At 38.3% G+C, this 17644-nt stretch overlaps 1 protein-coding gene across 1 annotated transcript in view; it reads right to left on the bottom strand.

Moving 5' to 3' along the window:
- The window catches only part of olfml2a (olfactomedin-like 2A), a 65754-nt gene that overhangs the window by 21090 nt on the left and 27020 nt on the right, over positions 1–17644 (bottom strand). Inside the window, exons 2-5 of the mRNA XM_060841076.1 lie at positions 13897–14160; positions 9021–9128; positions 4237–4416; positions 2795–3068 (exon numbers count right to left, since the gene is read on the bottom strand). Of these exons, the coding sequence (XP_060697059.1) occupies positions 2795–3068; positions 4237–4416; positions 9021–9128; positions 13897–14160 (826 nt within the window). The remainder of the gene's footprint in view (positions 1–2794; positions 3069–4236; positions 4417–9020; positions 9129–13896; positions 14161–17644) is intronic.

Raw genomic sequence — 17644 nt, 5'->3', positions numbered from 1 at the left:
ACTCCAAGATCTCTTTGTTCAGCAACACTCCCTAGGACCTTACCATTAAGTGTATAAGTCCTGCTAAGATTTGCTTTCCCAAAATGCAGCACCTCACATTTATCTGAATTAAACTCCATCTGCCACTTCTCAGCCCATTGGTCCATTTGGTCCAGATCCTGTTGTAATCTGAGGTAACTCTCTTCGCTGACCACTGCACCTCCAATTTTGTGTCACCTGCAAACTTACTAACTGTACCTCTTATGCTCGCATCCAAATCATTTATGTAAATGAGCACCGATCTTTGTGGCACTCCACTGTTCACAGGCCTTCAGTCTGAAAAACAACCCTCCACCACCACCCTCTGTCTTCTACCTTTGAGTCAGTTCTGTATCCAAATGGCTAATTCTCCCTGTATTCCATGAGATCTAACCTTGCTAATCAGTCTCCCGTGGGGAACCTTGTGGAATGCCTTACTAAAGTCCATATAGATCACATCTACTGCTCTGCCCTCATCAATCTTCTTTGTTACTTCTTCAAAAAACTCAATCAAGTTTGTGAGACATGATTTCCCACGCACAAAGCCTTGTTGACTATCACTAATCAGTCCTTGCTTTTCCAAATACATGTACATCCTGTCCCTCAGGATTTCCTTCAATAGCTAGCCCACCACCGAGGTCTTTACCGCCCTTCCTAAACAGTGGCACCATGTTTGCCAACTTCCAGTCTTCCGGCACCTCGCCTGTGACTATCGGTGATACAAATATCTCAGCAAGAGGCCCAGCAATCACTTCTCTAGCTTCCTACAGAGTTCTCGGGTACACCTGATCAGGTCCTGGTGATTTATCCACCTTTAACTGTTTCAAGACATCCAGCACTTCCTCCTCTGTAATCTGGACATTTTGCAAGATGTCACCATCTATTTCCCTACAGTCTATATCTTCCATATTCTTTTCCACAGTAAATACTGATGCAAAATATTCATTTAGTATCTCCATCTTCTGTGGCTCCACACAAAGGTCACCTTGTTGATCTTTGAGGAGCCCTATTCTCTCCCTAGTTACCCTTTTGTCCTTAATATATTTGTAAAAACCCTTTGGATTCTCCTTAATTCTATTTGCCAAAGCTATCTCATGTCCCCGTTTTGCCCGCCGGATTTCCCTCTTAAATATACTCCTACTTCCTTTATACTCTTCTCAGGATTCACTCGATCTATCCTGGCAGAGGTTCACAAGTAAAGGGACGGCTGGAAAATGGGAAGCCTTCAGAAATGAGATAACAAGAATCCAGGGAAAATATATTCCTGTCAGGGTGAAAGGGAAGGCTAGTAGGTATAGGGAATACTGGATGACTAAAGAAATTGAGGGTTTGGTTAAGAAAAAGGAAGCATATGTCAGGTTAGGCTAACTACTATTTTGTTTTGATTTTTAGTGGTATTTTTGGTAGTTCACCCCAACCCTGTTTTTCCTATAAGCCCCATTATTCCTACTGCACAATTTTCTGTGACACAGCATCGCATGGGAACACAACTACAGCATAATAGGAGAACTATCTGTAAAACCATTGTTAATTACAACATTCATCATTATTAAATGTAGACAAGAGCAGCAACAACATAACAGAGATGCTTTACAGGTAGTATTTAAGTGTTTTTTTTAAGTTGAATTTTAAATTCAGTGTAATATTCAGGAATGAAATGCCAAAAATTGACTGGTATTCTCTGAGTATTTATTTCTAATCAAATCTGCAATGAACTGTGTAACAGTTAAACTTTCCACAACAGTTCTTTTTATGATATCAAAATCCAAACTACTGTTGTAACATGGTTACACAATGATATCTGGGTATGGTGCAATAATTTTATAGCAATTTTATTTGTGATGTTGGTGACTATTATTTGACAAATTCTACATTTGGAGGGTGCAAGATATGATTATGGAAACAAGATGCCATTGCATTGCCACATGATAGTAGATGACAATAAGAGTATTGTGTGTATGAACCTGCATTTCTTTCAGCTGGCAACTTAAACGTGACAAAAATAAGTTACCATCCAACAATTCCACAGGAATATCGTATATTGTCATATCTGAAGAGAATGGTTTAAGAACAGTTTAATCCACAATTGCAAATCGAATTACCAGTTATAGCTTCCTCCCTGCAATTTGGTATTATTCCATAGTTTATATGCTCATGACCTGGTGGCTTCTAGTTTTACTTTAGATATTACAGTCCTGGACCAGATTGCCAAATTTGTTATAATCAGACCAGGGACCAGTAACCCTTTATTTAACTAGTCAAATTGAGAAATCCACACTTATTAAGAGGATAAAGCTGCAATATTCTAACAACAATATATTTTCCTACACAAAGTTAATAAAATCTGCAATAATTACACAACTTATATTCTAGCAACCAGAATTAACCTGTTGTAAATATGGGTAACAGACAGACTGTGGTCAAGAATCCAACAGAGCACATCATATAATAAAACATATGTAACCCAATCTCAACAGTTTCCTGATGGATAGGTTAAGTAAATATTCCCCAGTTAATTTGTTATCAGTCCAAAGTATGATTTACTTTTTATCCTCATAAAATGCAATTCTTTTGTCTCAGTTAGTAGAGGTGACAAATGTAATTTAATTAATATTTAGTAAATTCTGCATTATTTGGAATACAGATAACTTACCTGTCTATCTTATTAAATCAAATTAATGATTTAATTGAAGTTTTATTAATTTTATTTGGAAAATTACATAATTCCTAAAATAAAATGGAATTTGAAAACATGAAGAACTTTGTTTAAACTTACTTTTGCCACTATTTCCCATTTCTTCAAGACTTCCTGCTTTGTAGTAGGTCACACTTTTCACAATACCTGGCTGATGGATACCAGGCTTGGTCTTGATAGTAGGTTGTGGTACTTTTGGTAATGCAACTAATTTTGCTTTTGTAACTGGCTTCTTTATTTTAATTCCTTTGTCTTTTGGCACTTTGTGAGGAGGTTTTTGAGCTGGTACTTTTTTCTTGTTTTCCCCTTTATTTGAATATTTTTTTACAACTTTGCCCATTGATCTAGGTGTGTTCTGAAAATAAATGTCATACATTGGTTATCATGAAAAACTTTCCAGTCCGACAGAACCTTTGATTTAAGCTTTTTCCAGCAGTTTTTGTTTCTTTCAGTCCTTCCCTGTGTGACTAGCATATTCAGATATCAATATTTCTGACAATATTTCTCAACCCTACATCTTGCAAGGTATTCTTTCCTGCTGTATCTTTGTCCCAGTTCTGAACAACTTTTTATTCATCTCTAACATACTCACTCATCCTTGAACCCCAAGTTCCTAAACTCAGATTGTTTGTTCTCCTTCCATCTCCTTTATTTTAGAGAAAGGCCATTACAAGCTAGTAACACCTGGAAATGAATATATATGTCAAACTGGGCCTCCATTTTGAAGTGTACAAAACAAATCATTTATTTTGGTTCCATGCTAAATGTTAATTGGGACTTGCCCTACTGTGCCTGGTGATTGTCACACCTTGGACAAATCAGACTGATGTACTGTATAGAGCTGGTTTCTCTGAGAATTCCAGAATTTAAGTAATCTGGTTATTGATACAACACATATTTGCCAGTGTTAATCCTTCAATTATCACTCACTTATGTCATTAAACATTTGCCTTTACTTTGTTTGAGAGGCTTGGTGTGCAACAGCAGGTTCTATGTCCAGAGCTGCAAACAAAGCAGCTTTTCAAATTTTCCACAATTCAGGGAAGTCTCAAATTATTTGTCGTGGTTCCCTGAAATTTGGGAACTTTGAATCTAAACTTTAACTGCAAGTGCATACAGGAGTATACAAATGTGCAAGTTCTGTTAGCAAGTCCACCCTGAAAGATATAAAAGCAATCTGCTTGTACTGCAATATTACTAAGGTTGACCTGTGACTAATCAATGCTGAAACTGGAACACATATTTGTAAGTAATCCATTATTTAGCATTGAGAACATACGTCATGCAATTGCATAGCACACCTACTTGTTATTGTTTCATATTCATGCTGGTTGTCTTAGAATGCAATATTAGATATTTTACTGTCATTTTTTCACAAATGATTTATATAATTCAAGTGATGGAATGATGGAATAAAAAAATGCATCATTGGTTACATAATATAGAAAGCTTTGTGCATTAAAAATAAATGTTAACAATGGTCTTTTAGAAGACTCCTTGTAAAATATTGACTCAATTGTTACCTTTTGCTTATCTTCCACAGCTGCATCCTTCTGTAGCAGCTGGAGGCCTAAGTTAGAAATTTCCTTCTTTACACTTAGCATGATATCAGAGTAGTTTTCATATTTCTTCATTTGATCTGAGAGGGTCTTTACACTTTCTTTCATGAAGTCATTTTCTCTGGTCAGATTTGATTTGATCGTCTGAAATACAAAGCAACATTTAAGTATTATTGCATCTGTCTGTCAAACCCAGTTCGTAAAATCAAGCTTATCTATCATCAGAATTACAATCACATCAACTGCTGCAGTTTTCATTTCTTGTCCCACGTTTGCTGAGTAAGAATTATCGAAGATTAAACCATCGCAGACATAGGGAGGTGATTGTGCAATAATAATGTCATTAGATTAGTGATCCCGCAATATTGTTACGATACTATGACAGATAATGAAATTTGAATTCAACAAATTTTAATAGTAACATCACTATTGATTGTAAAACTCCATCTGGTTTCCTTTCCTTTCAGGAACAGAATTTGTCCTTCTTGCCTGATCTGGCTTACACATGAGTTCAAACCCACCTGTAAGGTGATTGAGTCTTAACTGTCTTAACTATGGGCAATAAATATTGGCCTGGCCAAGAACACACTAATTTTACAAACAAAAAAATTGAATCACATTATTTGCATTTTTCATAAGTTCCCACTTTCTTGATTAGCAAATTGAGAATGTCAACATTAAACACTACAATATTTTGAATGTTTACTTAAATAATAATTTCTACATATAGAAATACGAGATAATATTTTTGCAGCATCCCACAAATGTGAAATTTAATGAAAATAATGTATTTCTCACTCACTATGTTAATTAATGCAAAAATGACTTACTTTGCTATCTTACTATCTTACTTACATTAACAAAATTTTGAGATATTGTACAGATATTCTACAGACTAACAGATCAAAGATTTTTGGATTGAGATGTCAAGTTCAATAGTGACAACTTTGAAAATATAATATCAAAACCTTATTAAAAATTCTTAAAAATGTACAATTGATTCAATTGTTCATTCATTTTACCTAGTCACCAATAAATAGCAGATAATCAAAATAGCAATTAGTAAAATTATTCATAGTTAGTCATGATAACCAAACAAAATGGATTAAAATTGTGACTCAGGGAGATCCATATGAATCCATGAGAAAAACGGAAGCAAATATGGAAGTACGAAATGCTCAGATTCATTAAATACTTACTTTCTTACACACCTTGCAAATCTGAAAATGTTACTGAACAACTGATATGAATGTTTATGGTATTTATGTTTACTGTTTTCAAAGAACAGGTGGCTTTTGGTGGTAGAGCTGGCAGACAAAGCACATTTAATGCAATGTGTCCTGGATTGAAACTAATACTATTTAATTTCAACTTAGATCATTATATTGGGAAACAGTCTTAGTCCAACTTTAGGGATTGTTGTTCAGCAATGGAATGTGAGCAAAACATATGGTCACAGTACCTCATCAGAAACCGCACTTTGAGTCATAGAATCATACATTTTGGAATCAGACCCTTCCACCCAACCAGTCCACACCAACCATGTTCCCAAACTAAACTAGTCCCACCTGCCTGCGCCTGGCTCATATCCCTCCAAACCTTTTCTTGACATGAACTTATCCAAATGTCTTTTAAACATTGTAACTGTATCTGCATCACCACTTTCTCGAGCAGTTCATTCCACACACAAACGACACTCTCTGTAAAAAATGAAATAGCCCTTCACGTGCTTTTAAAAATATTTCTCCTCTCACCTTAGAAATTTGCTCCTGAGTTTTGAATTCACTCACCTTATGGAAAAGACTCTTGCTATTTACCTTATCCATGCCCTCATAATTTTACAAAACTGAGTAAACATCACCCCTCAACTTCCTATGCTCCTGTGAAAAAAGTCCCAGCCTTTCTAGTCTATTTTTATAACTCAAGCCTTCCATTCCGGGCAACATCCTGATACATTTTTTTTCTGAACCTTTGTCAATTCAATAATATTCTTCCTATAGCAGGGTGACCAGAACTACACACAGTACTCCAGAAGAGGCCTTTCTGTAAAACCTCAACACGACGTCCCAACTCGTATATTCAATAGTCTGAGCAATGACGGTAAACGCTTTCTTAACCATGCTGTCTACCTGTGAAGCAAATTTCAAAGAATTATATACCTGAGCCTTTAGGTCTCTCTGTTATACAACACTTAATTTTATATGTCCGGTCCTTGTTTGTTTCACCAAAATACAATACCTCGCATTTATACAAATTAAACTCCACCTGCTACTCCTCAGCCCATCGACCCAATTGATCAAGATCTCTTTGTAATCTGAGATAACCTTCTTCACTGTCCAATAAACCACCAAATTTGGTGTCACCTACAAACTTATTAACCCCGCCGGCTATATTCTCATCCAAATCATTTATATAAATGACAAATAGAAATGGACCCAGTATAGACCATTTTAGAATAGCATTGATGTTGCAGCTATTCCTGAGTTGCTGTTGCAGGTACTTGATTCTAATCCCCCCATTATTGTAGTAAGGAATAATCTACTTTTGTTTAATACCATCATAATTACTCTTAGATGTTATCTCAACATCCCACACTCATTGAAAAAAGAGATTACTTCCATAATAGAATAAAAAGAGATGTTCACTTTCTGGTCCAGACCTTAAGTAATCTTGTGGAGGTAGCCCCTGTTGGACTGCGGTGGACAAAGTCAGAAAGTACACGACACCAGGTTATAGTCCAATAGGTTCTATAACTCTGCTCCTTCAACAATTGAAGTGGAGAGAAGCACACAGGCACTGAATTCATAGGCAGAAAGATAATGGGCAAGATAATTCTGGGTCACTGACACTTTACTCACATCGTTTGACACTTTAGATCACCTGCAAAGTCTTGTTTTTTGGTTTGCCATCGCTCCACTCACACACTAGTTTTACTTATCCTTTGACACTCTTAATTACTTGGAATTGTCATGCCATTGGAGAGGATTCTGAGAGACAGGATTTATGATTACTTGGAAAACCATAGTTTGATTAGAAATAGTCAGCTTGGCTGTGAAATTTTTGAGGATGTAACAAAACGCATTGATGAAGGTAGAGCAGTGGATGTGGTATGCATGGATTTTAGCAAGGTGTTTGATAAGGTTTCCCGTGGTTGGCTCATTCAGAAAGTAAGGAGGCATGGGATACAGGGTAATCTGGCTGTCTGGATACAGAATTGGTTGGCCCGTAGAAGACAGAGGGTGGTGGTAGATGGAAAGTATTCAGCCTGGAGCTCAGTGACCAGAGGTGTTCTGCACAATTAGTTCTGGGACCCCTGCTCTTCGTGATTTTTATAAATGGCTTGCATGAGGAAGTGGAAGGATGGGTTAGTAAGTAAGTTTTCCGATGACATGAAAGTTGGTGGAGTCATGGATAGTGTGGAGGGCTGTTGTAGGTTGCAACGGGACATTGACAGGATGCAGAGCTGGACTGATAAGTGGCAGATGGAATTCAACCTGGAAAAGTGTGAAGGTTGAATTTGAATGTAGAGTACAAGGTTAAAGGCAGGATTCTTAGCTGTGTGGAGGTACAGAGGGATCTTGGGGTCTATGTCCATAAATCTATCAAAGTTGCCAGCCAAGTTGATAGGGTTGTTAAGAAGGTGAATGGTGTGTTAGTTTTCATTAACAGGAGCATTGAGTTTAAGAGCCGCGAGGTTATGCTGCAGCTCTGTCGAACTCTGGTTAGATCACATTTGGAATATTGTGTTCAGTTCTGGTCACCTCATTACAGGAAGGATGTGGAAGCTTTAGCCAGGGTGCATAGAAGATTTACCAGGATGCTGCCTGGACTGGAGGGCAGGTCTTATGAAGAAAGGTTAAGGGAGCTAGAGCTTTTCTCATTGGAGTGAAGAAGGATGAGAGCTGACTTGATAGAGGCGTACAAGATGATGAGAGGCACAGATAGAGTGCATAGCTAGAGATTTTTTCCCAGGGCAGAAATGGCTATCACAAGGGGGCATAATTTTAAGCTGATTGGTGAAAGGTTTAGGGGAGATAGGTTCTTTACAAAACCTTGTAGGTACATGGAATGCACTGCCAGCAGTGGTAGTACTGTCAGATACATTAGGGACATTTAAGTGACTCTTGGATAAGCACATGGAAGTCAGTACAATGAAGGGTATGTAGATTAGTCTGATCTTTGAGTAGGATAAAAGGTCAGCACAACATCGAGGGCCAAAGGACCTGTACTGTGCTGTACTATTCTATGTTCATTAAACCTCTGCTTATAAATTCTGTGCCTGTATGCTTTTCTCCACTTCAGCTGAAGAAGGAGCAGTGCTCTGAAAGTTTGAGTTCAAATAAACCTGTTGGACTATAGCTCGGTGTTATGTGACACAGATGAAGTGATAACTAGATTAATTGAAGGCACTTATGCAAATTTGAGACACAAATAACAAATATGTACTACTCACATTACCCTCTTACACTTCTCAAACTGTGCCAAACCCCACGATTAGACAGGTGACCATTTCTTAATCATTTATGATGATGTACTACTTTTGATTAATTTTAGTTTGGAAACTGCTTGCAATCGATTGACTTTACCTTGATCGTGAATACCTTGATCTAGTACAGATCGTTAATCTGTACTAGAGATTTTTACACATTTGAAACAATTTTGATTCTCCCAATATGTTATCATATGTTCTGTAGTACATTGAAATTTCAAACAATGGTGAACATGATAGTGAACTTATGTTACATTACCTCTTCAAGGTTATTCATCCGTGTTGTTACTTTTCGTATATATGTGTGAACCTTCATCATATCCATGCTATACAGGGTACCTTCCAGGAGATCAACCAGTGACTGCAACTAGAACAAGACCAGAAAAAATTACTTAGATAATGCAGAGCATTTAGTTTCATTTTAGACAATTAACTTCCATAATGTTTCAGAACATGCAGAATTTAAAATCCATAGTAATCTTGAGAGGATTTCCACTGAAGATTTTTAAATCATCATTCTCTTTTTCTTAGAAAGCAGTATTCTGTAAGGGAATGTGGTCAACAGGGAAAATCAGTTGCCCTATTCTGTGATTTTAAATGTCTAGCATCACAGACAGCCACTTTGACAGCTCATCTTAAAGGGTAAGTATGTAAAGTAAATGTGAGGTTGAAGTGCCAGTTGAGTAGGGTGCCAGACAGATTGAGTACCAGGTAAGTAGAGGGCCAGGATTCCAGGACAGATATTAAAGGGGAGGGGAAAGGTCATGTTAATCATTACTTTGGAGTTAAACTAGGTTTGTAATTTGTCTAACTTTTCCTGAGTAACTATTTAATTCACTGCAGTAGAATGTTCCAAGTTCTCTGATTTAAATGGATACTCTCAGAAAGTTTCAGGCATAGCAGAAATGTTGAGTGGAATCTTCAATTTCTCAAGCAATTTTCTTGGAGTCTGCATGCTGAGGTTTCTGGTTTTGATGCACAATTGCCATTAGGCTGTCAGTGGGAAATCCAAGTCAGGGCATTAGTGAATTAGAAAGATTTTTACAATATCTGATGATAGCTGTTATTACTGAGAGCAGCTGGATATTGCAAACTAATTAGTTGAAATAAAATTTCACTAGGTGGCCTGCTGGGATTTAAACCCATGTCCTCAAAACATTATCTTGGGTCTCAAGACTACTAGTCCAGTGACATTAACACTTGATAGCAGGCTGTTTTCTTACCCCAGCCAAATCCCATCTCCACCTAACATAACCAGGTAATGATCTAAGATGGAAACGAGATCTAAGTTTCCTTCCTGAAATCAGGCAACTAATTAAGGCTGCTCCCTGATGGGACTGAGTAGCTCAATAGAGTTAAGTCAAGACCTTCATTTAAACAATGTATCTCTCCTGCTTTTGCTCATGTCACATCAGATTTTATTCTACATTTTTTTTTCACTGAAATGCATGGTATGTTACTCTGATGTTAAAACAGAACTGGCAGTTCGGCTGAAATTTCAGCATTTGGAATGGATAACTCTGAAAGTCACAAAGAATCAGAATGCCAGATTCCACAGTGTGCCGTGGAGCTTCAAGAGTTTACACCTGACATCACCAATTAGATCTCCAGATTGACTTACTCAGTTTCCAGTTAAATAGGGAAGCTAGTTGATGTATATGCAGGAGAAGGTAAACCCATTGTGTAGATTGGTGCTGCCAAAAAACAGTTGGATGGTTGTTGACCTCAAGTTCTCATTTGAAGGGTGGGTGGAGTGAGGATTTTTTTCTATTTATTTATGGAATGTGGATATTGCTGGTTGGGAGAGCATTTAATGTCCATCCCTAGTTGCCCTTTAGAAGGTGATGTGTTGCTTGCTTGAATTGCTGCTGTCCATTTGTTGTAGGCACACCCACAATCTCATTAGGAAGGGAATTCCAGGATTTTGGAGGTCTTGTGAAGGAGTCAACCAGAGGCCTAGTTGAACAGTTTGAAGGGAAGGTTCACCTCTACCATTTCAGACACCACCTTCCCCTTTCTGGACCTCTCCATGGAGGGCTGGTGTGGACTGGTTGGGCCGAAGGGCCTGTTTCCACACTGTAGGTATTCTAATCTAATCTTCACTTCTGACAACCGACTCAACATGGACATCTACTTCAAATCCACCAACTCCCACCCTACCTCCTGTTAAAACATTATCCCTTACTCTCAATTCCTCTGCCTCCACTGCATCTGCTCCCAAGAGGACCAATTCCACCACAGAAGATCCCAGATGGCCTCTTCCTTCAAGAACTGCAATTTCCCCTCCCATGTGGTCAGCTATGCCCTCCAACATATCTCTTCCACTTCCCACACCTCCACCTTTGAACTCCACCCCTTCAATTGCAACAAGGACAGAATATCTGGTCGGCATGGATGGGTTGGACCGAAGGGTCTGTTTCCATGCTGTACATCTCTATGACTCTATAACTCCCTCTGATCCTCACCTTCCACCCCACCAACCTCCATATGCAATGCATCATTCCCCGCCATTTCTGCCACCTATAAACAGACCCCACAACCAGAGATATATCCCCCCCACCCCTATCTGTGTTCAACAGAGACCATTCTCTCCATGACTCCCTTGTTTAATTCCATGCCCCTCAACAACCTATCCTTCACTGCCAGCACCTTCCCTTGCCACTGCGGGAAATCTAAAACCTGTGCCCACACCTCCCCCCTCACCTCTATCCAAAGCCCCAAAGGATCCTTCCACATTCAGCATAGATTTTCCTGCACCTCCACTCATGTCATCCACTGTGCCCCTTGCTCTCGATGTGATCTCCTCAACTTGCGGAATGTTTCAGGGAACATCTCTGGGACACATGCACTAAAAACTAAAAAGTGGCCAAACACTTCAACTCCCCCTCCCACTCTGCCAAGGACATGCAAGTCCTGAGCCTCCTCCACTGCCAGATTCTAGCCATCCAACGTCTGGAGGAAAAGTGCCTCACCTTCTGCCTTGGAATCCTCCTTTCACATGGGATCAATATTGATGTCACCAGTTTCCTCATCTCCCTTCCCCTTATCTATCCCAGATCCACCCTCCAACTCGGCACAACTGTCTTGATCTGTCCTACCTGTCCATCTTCCTTCCTACAATCATTCCCACCACCATCTACCTGTCACATTCCAAGCTACCTTCCCCCCAGCCCCACCCCTCCTCCCATTTATCTCTAAGCCCCTTTGGGCTTCCCCTACATTCCTGACGAACAGCTTATTCCCAAAATGTCGATTCTCCTGCTCCTCAGATGCTGCCTGACCTTTCCAGCACACATTTTTTGACTCTGATCTCCTGCATCTTCAGTCCTCACCTTCTCCTAGTTTGTAGGAAAATGTCAGTGTTTCTTTTATACAAATTCTAAGACAATATAATTGCATCACCATCTTTCTTGACTGCTCTCTAAGTGTTCTTTACTGCATATCAGACATCCAGCACTGTATGAGCAAATATTTCTCCAATTAAATATTAGGAAGAATGAAACCATGATTTTTGATCCATACACTAAATTCTGTTCTCTAGTGATCAATTTCATCCCTCTTACAGGCACCGGTTTAAGTCTAACCTTGGTATTTGACCCTGTCTAATTCTTGCCTTTTGAACATTCTGAATTAGTTGCTGGGACTACAACTATTTACAGTATATATAAATGACTTGGAGGAAGAATATGAATGTACTGCAGCTAAATTTGCAAATGACACAAAAATATATGGAAAGGCAAATTATGAAGGGGATACAAACAGTTTACAGAGAAATATCAATAGATTAAGTAAGTGGGCAAAAATGTATAACGTGGGAAAATATGAAGTTATTCATTTTGCAAGAAAAACAAAAGAAACAATATTATTAAAATGGTGAAAAGCTGCAGAAATCAGCATTCCAATGACTTGGAGGTATGTGTGCACAAAACACAGAATGCTAGTATATAGGTGCAGCAGGTAGTCAGGAAGGCTACTGGAACGTTCACTCTTATTTCAAAGAGATTAAAGAATAAGAGTAGGGAAGTCTTACTGCAATTGAATAAGGTGTTGGTGAGACCACATCTGGAGTACTGTGAGCAGTTTTTGGTCATCTTTTTTCAAAGAAAGATTTCATTTCATTTCATTGGAGAAAGTTCAGAGAAGGTTCACTAGGATGATCTGTGCTATGAGGGTATTGCCTTATGAACAAAAGTTAAACAGGTTGGGAATCCTCTCCCTGGAATCTAGTAGAATGAGAGGTGATCTCATTAACACGTATAGGTTTCTTAAGGGGCTTCACAGGGTTAATGCTGAGAGATGAAGCTGAGGGTGACCTTACAGAGGTTTATAAAATTAGGGTAGAAGAGTCCAAATGTAGAGGTCATGGGTTTAAGATGAGAGGGGTAAGATTTAACAGGGACCTGAGGGGCAACATTTTTCATGCAGAGGGTGGTGCAAGTATGGAATAAGCTGCCAGAGAAAGTGTTGGAAGCAGGTACGTTTACAACATTTAAAAGCAACTGCATGGGTACATCAATAGGAAAGATTTAGAGAAATGAGCCACATGGGACTACATCGGTTTAGGATGTCTAGTCAGCATGCACAAGTTGGACTGTTTCTGTGCTGTATGACTCTATGACTCCATGTTTGCCCACACATGCAAGAATCTAGGACCAGAGGGCATTGTCTCAGAATAAAGGAGCACAAATGCAAGACTGAAATAAGGAGGAATTTCTACTCTTGGAGAGTTGAGTCTTTTGAACTCCTTGCCATAGACACCTGTGGAAGCAGAATCTTGTGTATGCTTAAAGCTGAGATGAATAGATTTGTGATCAGTAGGGGAATCATGGTTAAAGGAAAAAAAGCAGGAAAGTGGACATGAGTGATCTCATATTAGCCAAGCCCTTCAGGGTGGCAGATCAGCTTGAGGGGCTGAACAGCCTACTCCTGTTCTTATTTCTTGTAGTCTTATGGTCACCTGTAACATCTTGTCTCTGAAGGTTACAATCTCACAGAATGTTGGAAATGGATTTCATTATAGCATTCATTTAACAGACATAATACAAATTAACATCTAACATAAAATAATAGGCATCAACTGAACCTGGTTTTAGCAGTTTCATTGATTTCAGATGTTAAACTGTCGTTTTGTGTACCTTAAAGAATTCTGGAGCCTGTTTCCTGAGTTTTTCCATTCGCCACTCATTTTCACAAGGGTTGAGTGATGATGGGGGAGCTGTACAGGAACACTTACAGTCTGTCCCAGAACTGACAGTTTCAACTGTGTAGAAGTCTTCAAAACGTAAACTCCCGGTTCTGATGCGACTGCATGCATCCTTTGTCAGTGGTCTCATGATGCACTTGCAACGACAGTCTGAACCCTCAGAAATCATTTGAACTTGGTCATTTTCCCCAAATAACTGTTAAAATAAAAATTAGTAAGTTAGGAAGAACAGACAGTCCTGAATCAAGGTTCACTGCTTTCTTACAAGCCTGTCTTCATGGCATTGTCAGGACAGTTTTGTGTACAAAAGAAAGCATTTATTTAGCATCTTTCACATGCTTCGTATGTGCCAAACAATTTTGCAGCCAATTAAATGCTTTGTGAAATATTGCTTTTATAATGCACAAATGTAACATCTAATTTGCATACAGACAGGTCCCACAAGGTACAATGAAATAAATAATAAGATAATCTTTTTTGAAGGTATTGGCTGAAGGCTTATAAAAGTGAGTAGAACACCCCTGCTCTTCTTTAAAACAATGAGATATAATCTTTGATGTCTGAGAGGACTCCAATTTGAGAGGACACAAAGACTTCAGTTTAATTTCCCATCTAAGAAACAGGACCCCCAATAATGCAGCTCTTGTCATTATTGTAGGATCTCCAGCATTTTTTGTTCTTGTCATTATGGCCTGGATTATATGCTTTAATTTTTGAAATGAGGTTTACACACATAATCTGAGTTAGAAACAAGTGCGCCACCACTGGGCCATGACAGCCACAGTAAAATAATCCCTCAATATAACAAAAAAAAGCAAATATCATGAATACACATAGCTTTTCATGAACAGCTTTATTATACTAGTCAACATTTCAAGGAGTTAATTGGAAGATCTGTAGTTAAGTGATAAAATTGGCATGATTTTCACTCCTGGTGAACAGGCAGACCAGCAAGACCTGGCAGAAGTACGCTTCATTTAGGAGTTAATTAGACTGGCAGTTTTACAATGGAGAAGGTGAGGACTGTAGATGCTGGGGATCAGAGTCAAGAGTGTGGTGCTGGAAAAGCACAGCAGTTTTACAATGGCTCAAATAGTTTGGGATTAACATAACACAAAAACAACTGAGAAAGTACTGCTAAAATGTGAGTATCTTTCAACAGCCTGTCTTACACTAAATTAAGTTCAGAAAGAGTGCAATATGTTGAGTGAAATAAGTACCATATTGAAGTTAACTCAGAGCAGAAGTCAAGCAGAGCCAAAACATCATAGAATCATAGAATTTAACAATGTTGAAGGGAGCCATTTGACCCATTGTATCTGTACTGGTTCCCAAAAGAGCTACCCAGCTAGTTCCCTCTAATTTCATCACTTCCAAATATATATTCAGCTCTCTTTGGAAACCTCCTACGGAATCTGCCTCCACCACTCTCCCAGGCAACGGATTTAAAATCCTAGCATCTCTCTGATTAAATACGTTTTGTCCTCATCTTAATGGTAAGGTCCTGGGGAGTGTTGCCAAACAGTCTGGAAATCAGAAACAAAAACAAATACAGAAATTGCTGGAAAAATTCAGATCTGATAGCATCCGTGTAAAGAAATCAGATTTAATGTTTCAGCTTGGAAAAACTTGGTAACTTTTGCAGAAGATGGGGCAAGGCAGAGGGGTTGGGGAATAGACAGTAGGTGGAGATTGACTCTCAAGAGAGAGAAAACTGGTTGAACAGACAAAGGAGTGGTTAAAGGTAAGCCCAATCTCTCTAATGTCTCCTTGCATCTAAAATTCTTCATTCGTAGTATCACTCTAGTAAAATCCTCTTTACACTTTCTCCAGGACTTTAACATCCTTCCTTAAATAAGGTGGTCAAGACTGAGCACAATGCTCTAAATGTGGTGTAACTTATTTGTATTACTTTAAAGCTATTATTCTCAGCACCTCAAAGCTGCTTTTTTACAAAATATTTTCTCATTATAGCAATGCTGTTTCACTTTCCTGATCTTAAAGGCTTTTAAACTGTATGATATATCAATGCTAGTTAATTTTCCATTTCTAGAGGCCTTTAAATTCTGCATGACAGCATCTCAACACCATTTATTAAGTGTTTTCCAATTTATTTTAGGTCAAAATGACATGACCAACTTCTATGGTCAAAATCATGATTTCCAACCTCTGTTAACAAAATGGAAGTTGTCTAAGATTTTTACACAAGCAAAATTTCTATTTATGTACAAGAATTTTAAAGTTTATCTTGAATTGTGATAGAAATATTAAATTCGACCTTATTTTTGATGCTGTGTTTAATCGTATCATTTTCAAAGCAAATCCAGAACTCCTGTTGTTATGTTGGCTCAGGTGCTTAGGAGAAAATAGAAGCAGGAAAGGCCTGTTAAATTTTTAAGGAAATCTGTTATGGTAAATAAGAACACAGCCCTATAAGACTAAGGCCCTGTCCTATGAATTAATCAAAAATTCCGCTACTTTTGGTAGTATGTCTTACGGCTAAAGGAGCGCATGTAAATAATAAAAATGTGAAGGGTATTTAAGAGATTGCCTGATCTTAAGGTTTCCATTAACCTCTTAAAATTGTGAAATTAATGGTGTTTCATGTTGAAAAATCACCTGGGTTTGATTGGCGATTTAGAAGAGGTAGCTATAGAAAGAGTGGATGTATTCATTTTCAGAATTCCCTAAATTCTAAAATAGTCCATGGATTATAAGGTAGGAAACATTATCCCATTATTCAGGAAAAAGGGAGAAAGAAACATTCAGCCCTTCAAGCCAGCTCTGCCATTCATTGAGATCACAGCTGATCTTCTATTTCAAAACCACTTTCCTCACTATTCTTACATCCAAAAACCGTGAAACCAGGCAATTAAGTCAGCATCAAGAAGTTCTTATCACCTGTTCAATTCATACTTGCATAAAAAGTTCACATATTGGGAGACACAAAGCTACCAATGGAATATTCAACTGGGAAAGTCAATGGAACTTGACCTAGACTATACAAATGAACCCTATTTCAATAAAGTGCATGGCAGAGTTGAGAGAGAATAAAACATGGATCCATGACAATAGAATCTGGAAGACCTGCATTGTTTCTTTAACTTCATGTTTCTCTCAACCTCTGAAATCAGTGACTGGTGAAAAAGCAACATTCTCCAAGAGCTCCTGAACTCTACAAATTTCACTATGGCTGAAGAAACATGACAACAGTTAGCAGTTGTGGACCCATTTTTCACTCTCACAATTCAAGAGTTCCAAGAACTTTAAAATGCAACAGCTTTTAACTTCCTGTTTGTATGAAATTCCACTCACCCCAGCAAAACCTGTTAACTGTGTGCGTATATTTGTTTGATGTTCTGTTGTATTAATTTCTCTTGGAGTTAGTAGGCAATAAAATTCTTTCTCCTTCACTCCAGAAAATCTTGGTAATTTGCTGCTTCATTTTCTAGTGAACGATGTTTTATTTGATGTGTGGTAGCTGCGTGCTAATTAAAAATTATTTGTGGCCACAAAAGAGTTTTTTATTTGTTCATGAGATGTAGGCATTCCTGCCTAGGCCAAAATTTATTCTCCATCCAAAATCGCCCTAGAGAAGGCGCAAATGGGCTGCTTTCTAAATTGAAGCAACCTTACCTATAGGGACATCTTCAGTGCTGTTAGGAAGGAATTTCCGGAAA

Source organism: Hemiscyllium ocellatum, chromosome 21 (assembly GCF_020745735.1).
Source record: "Hemiscyllium ocellatum isolate sHemOce1 chromosome 21, sHemOce1.pat.X.cur, whole genome shotgun sequence".
NCBI classification, from domain to species: domain Eukaryota; kingdom Metazoa; phylum Chordata; class Chondrichthyes; order Orectolobiformes; family Hemiscylliidae; genus Hemiscyllium; species Hemiscyllium ocellatum.
Note: the sequence above shows the minus strand (reverse complement) of the source record. Positions and strands in the feature narration are given on the sequence as shown.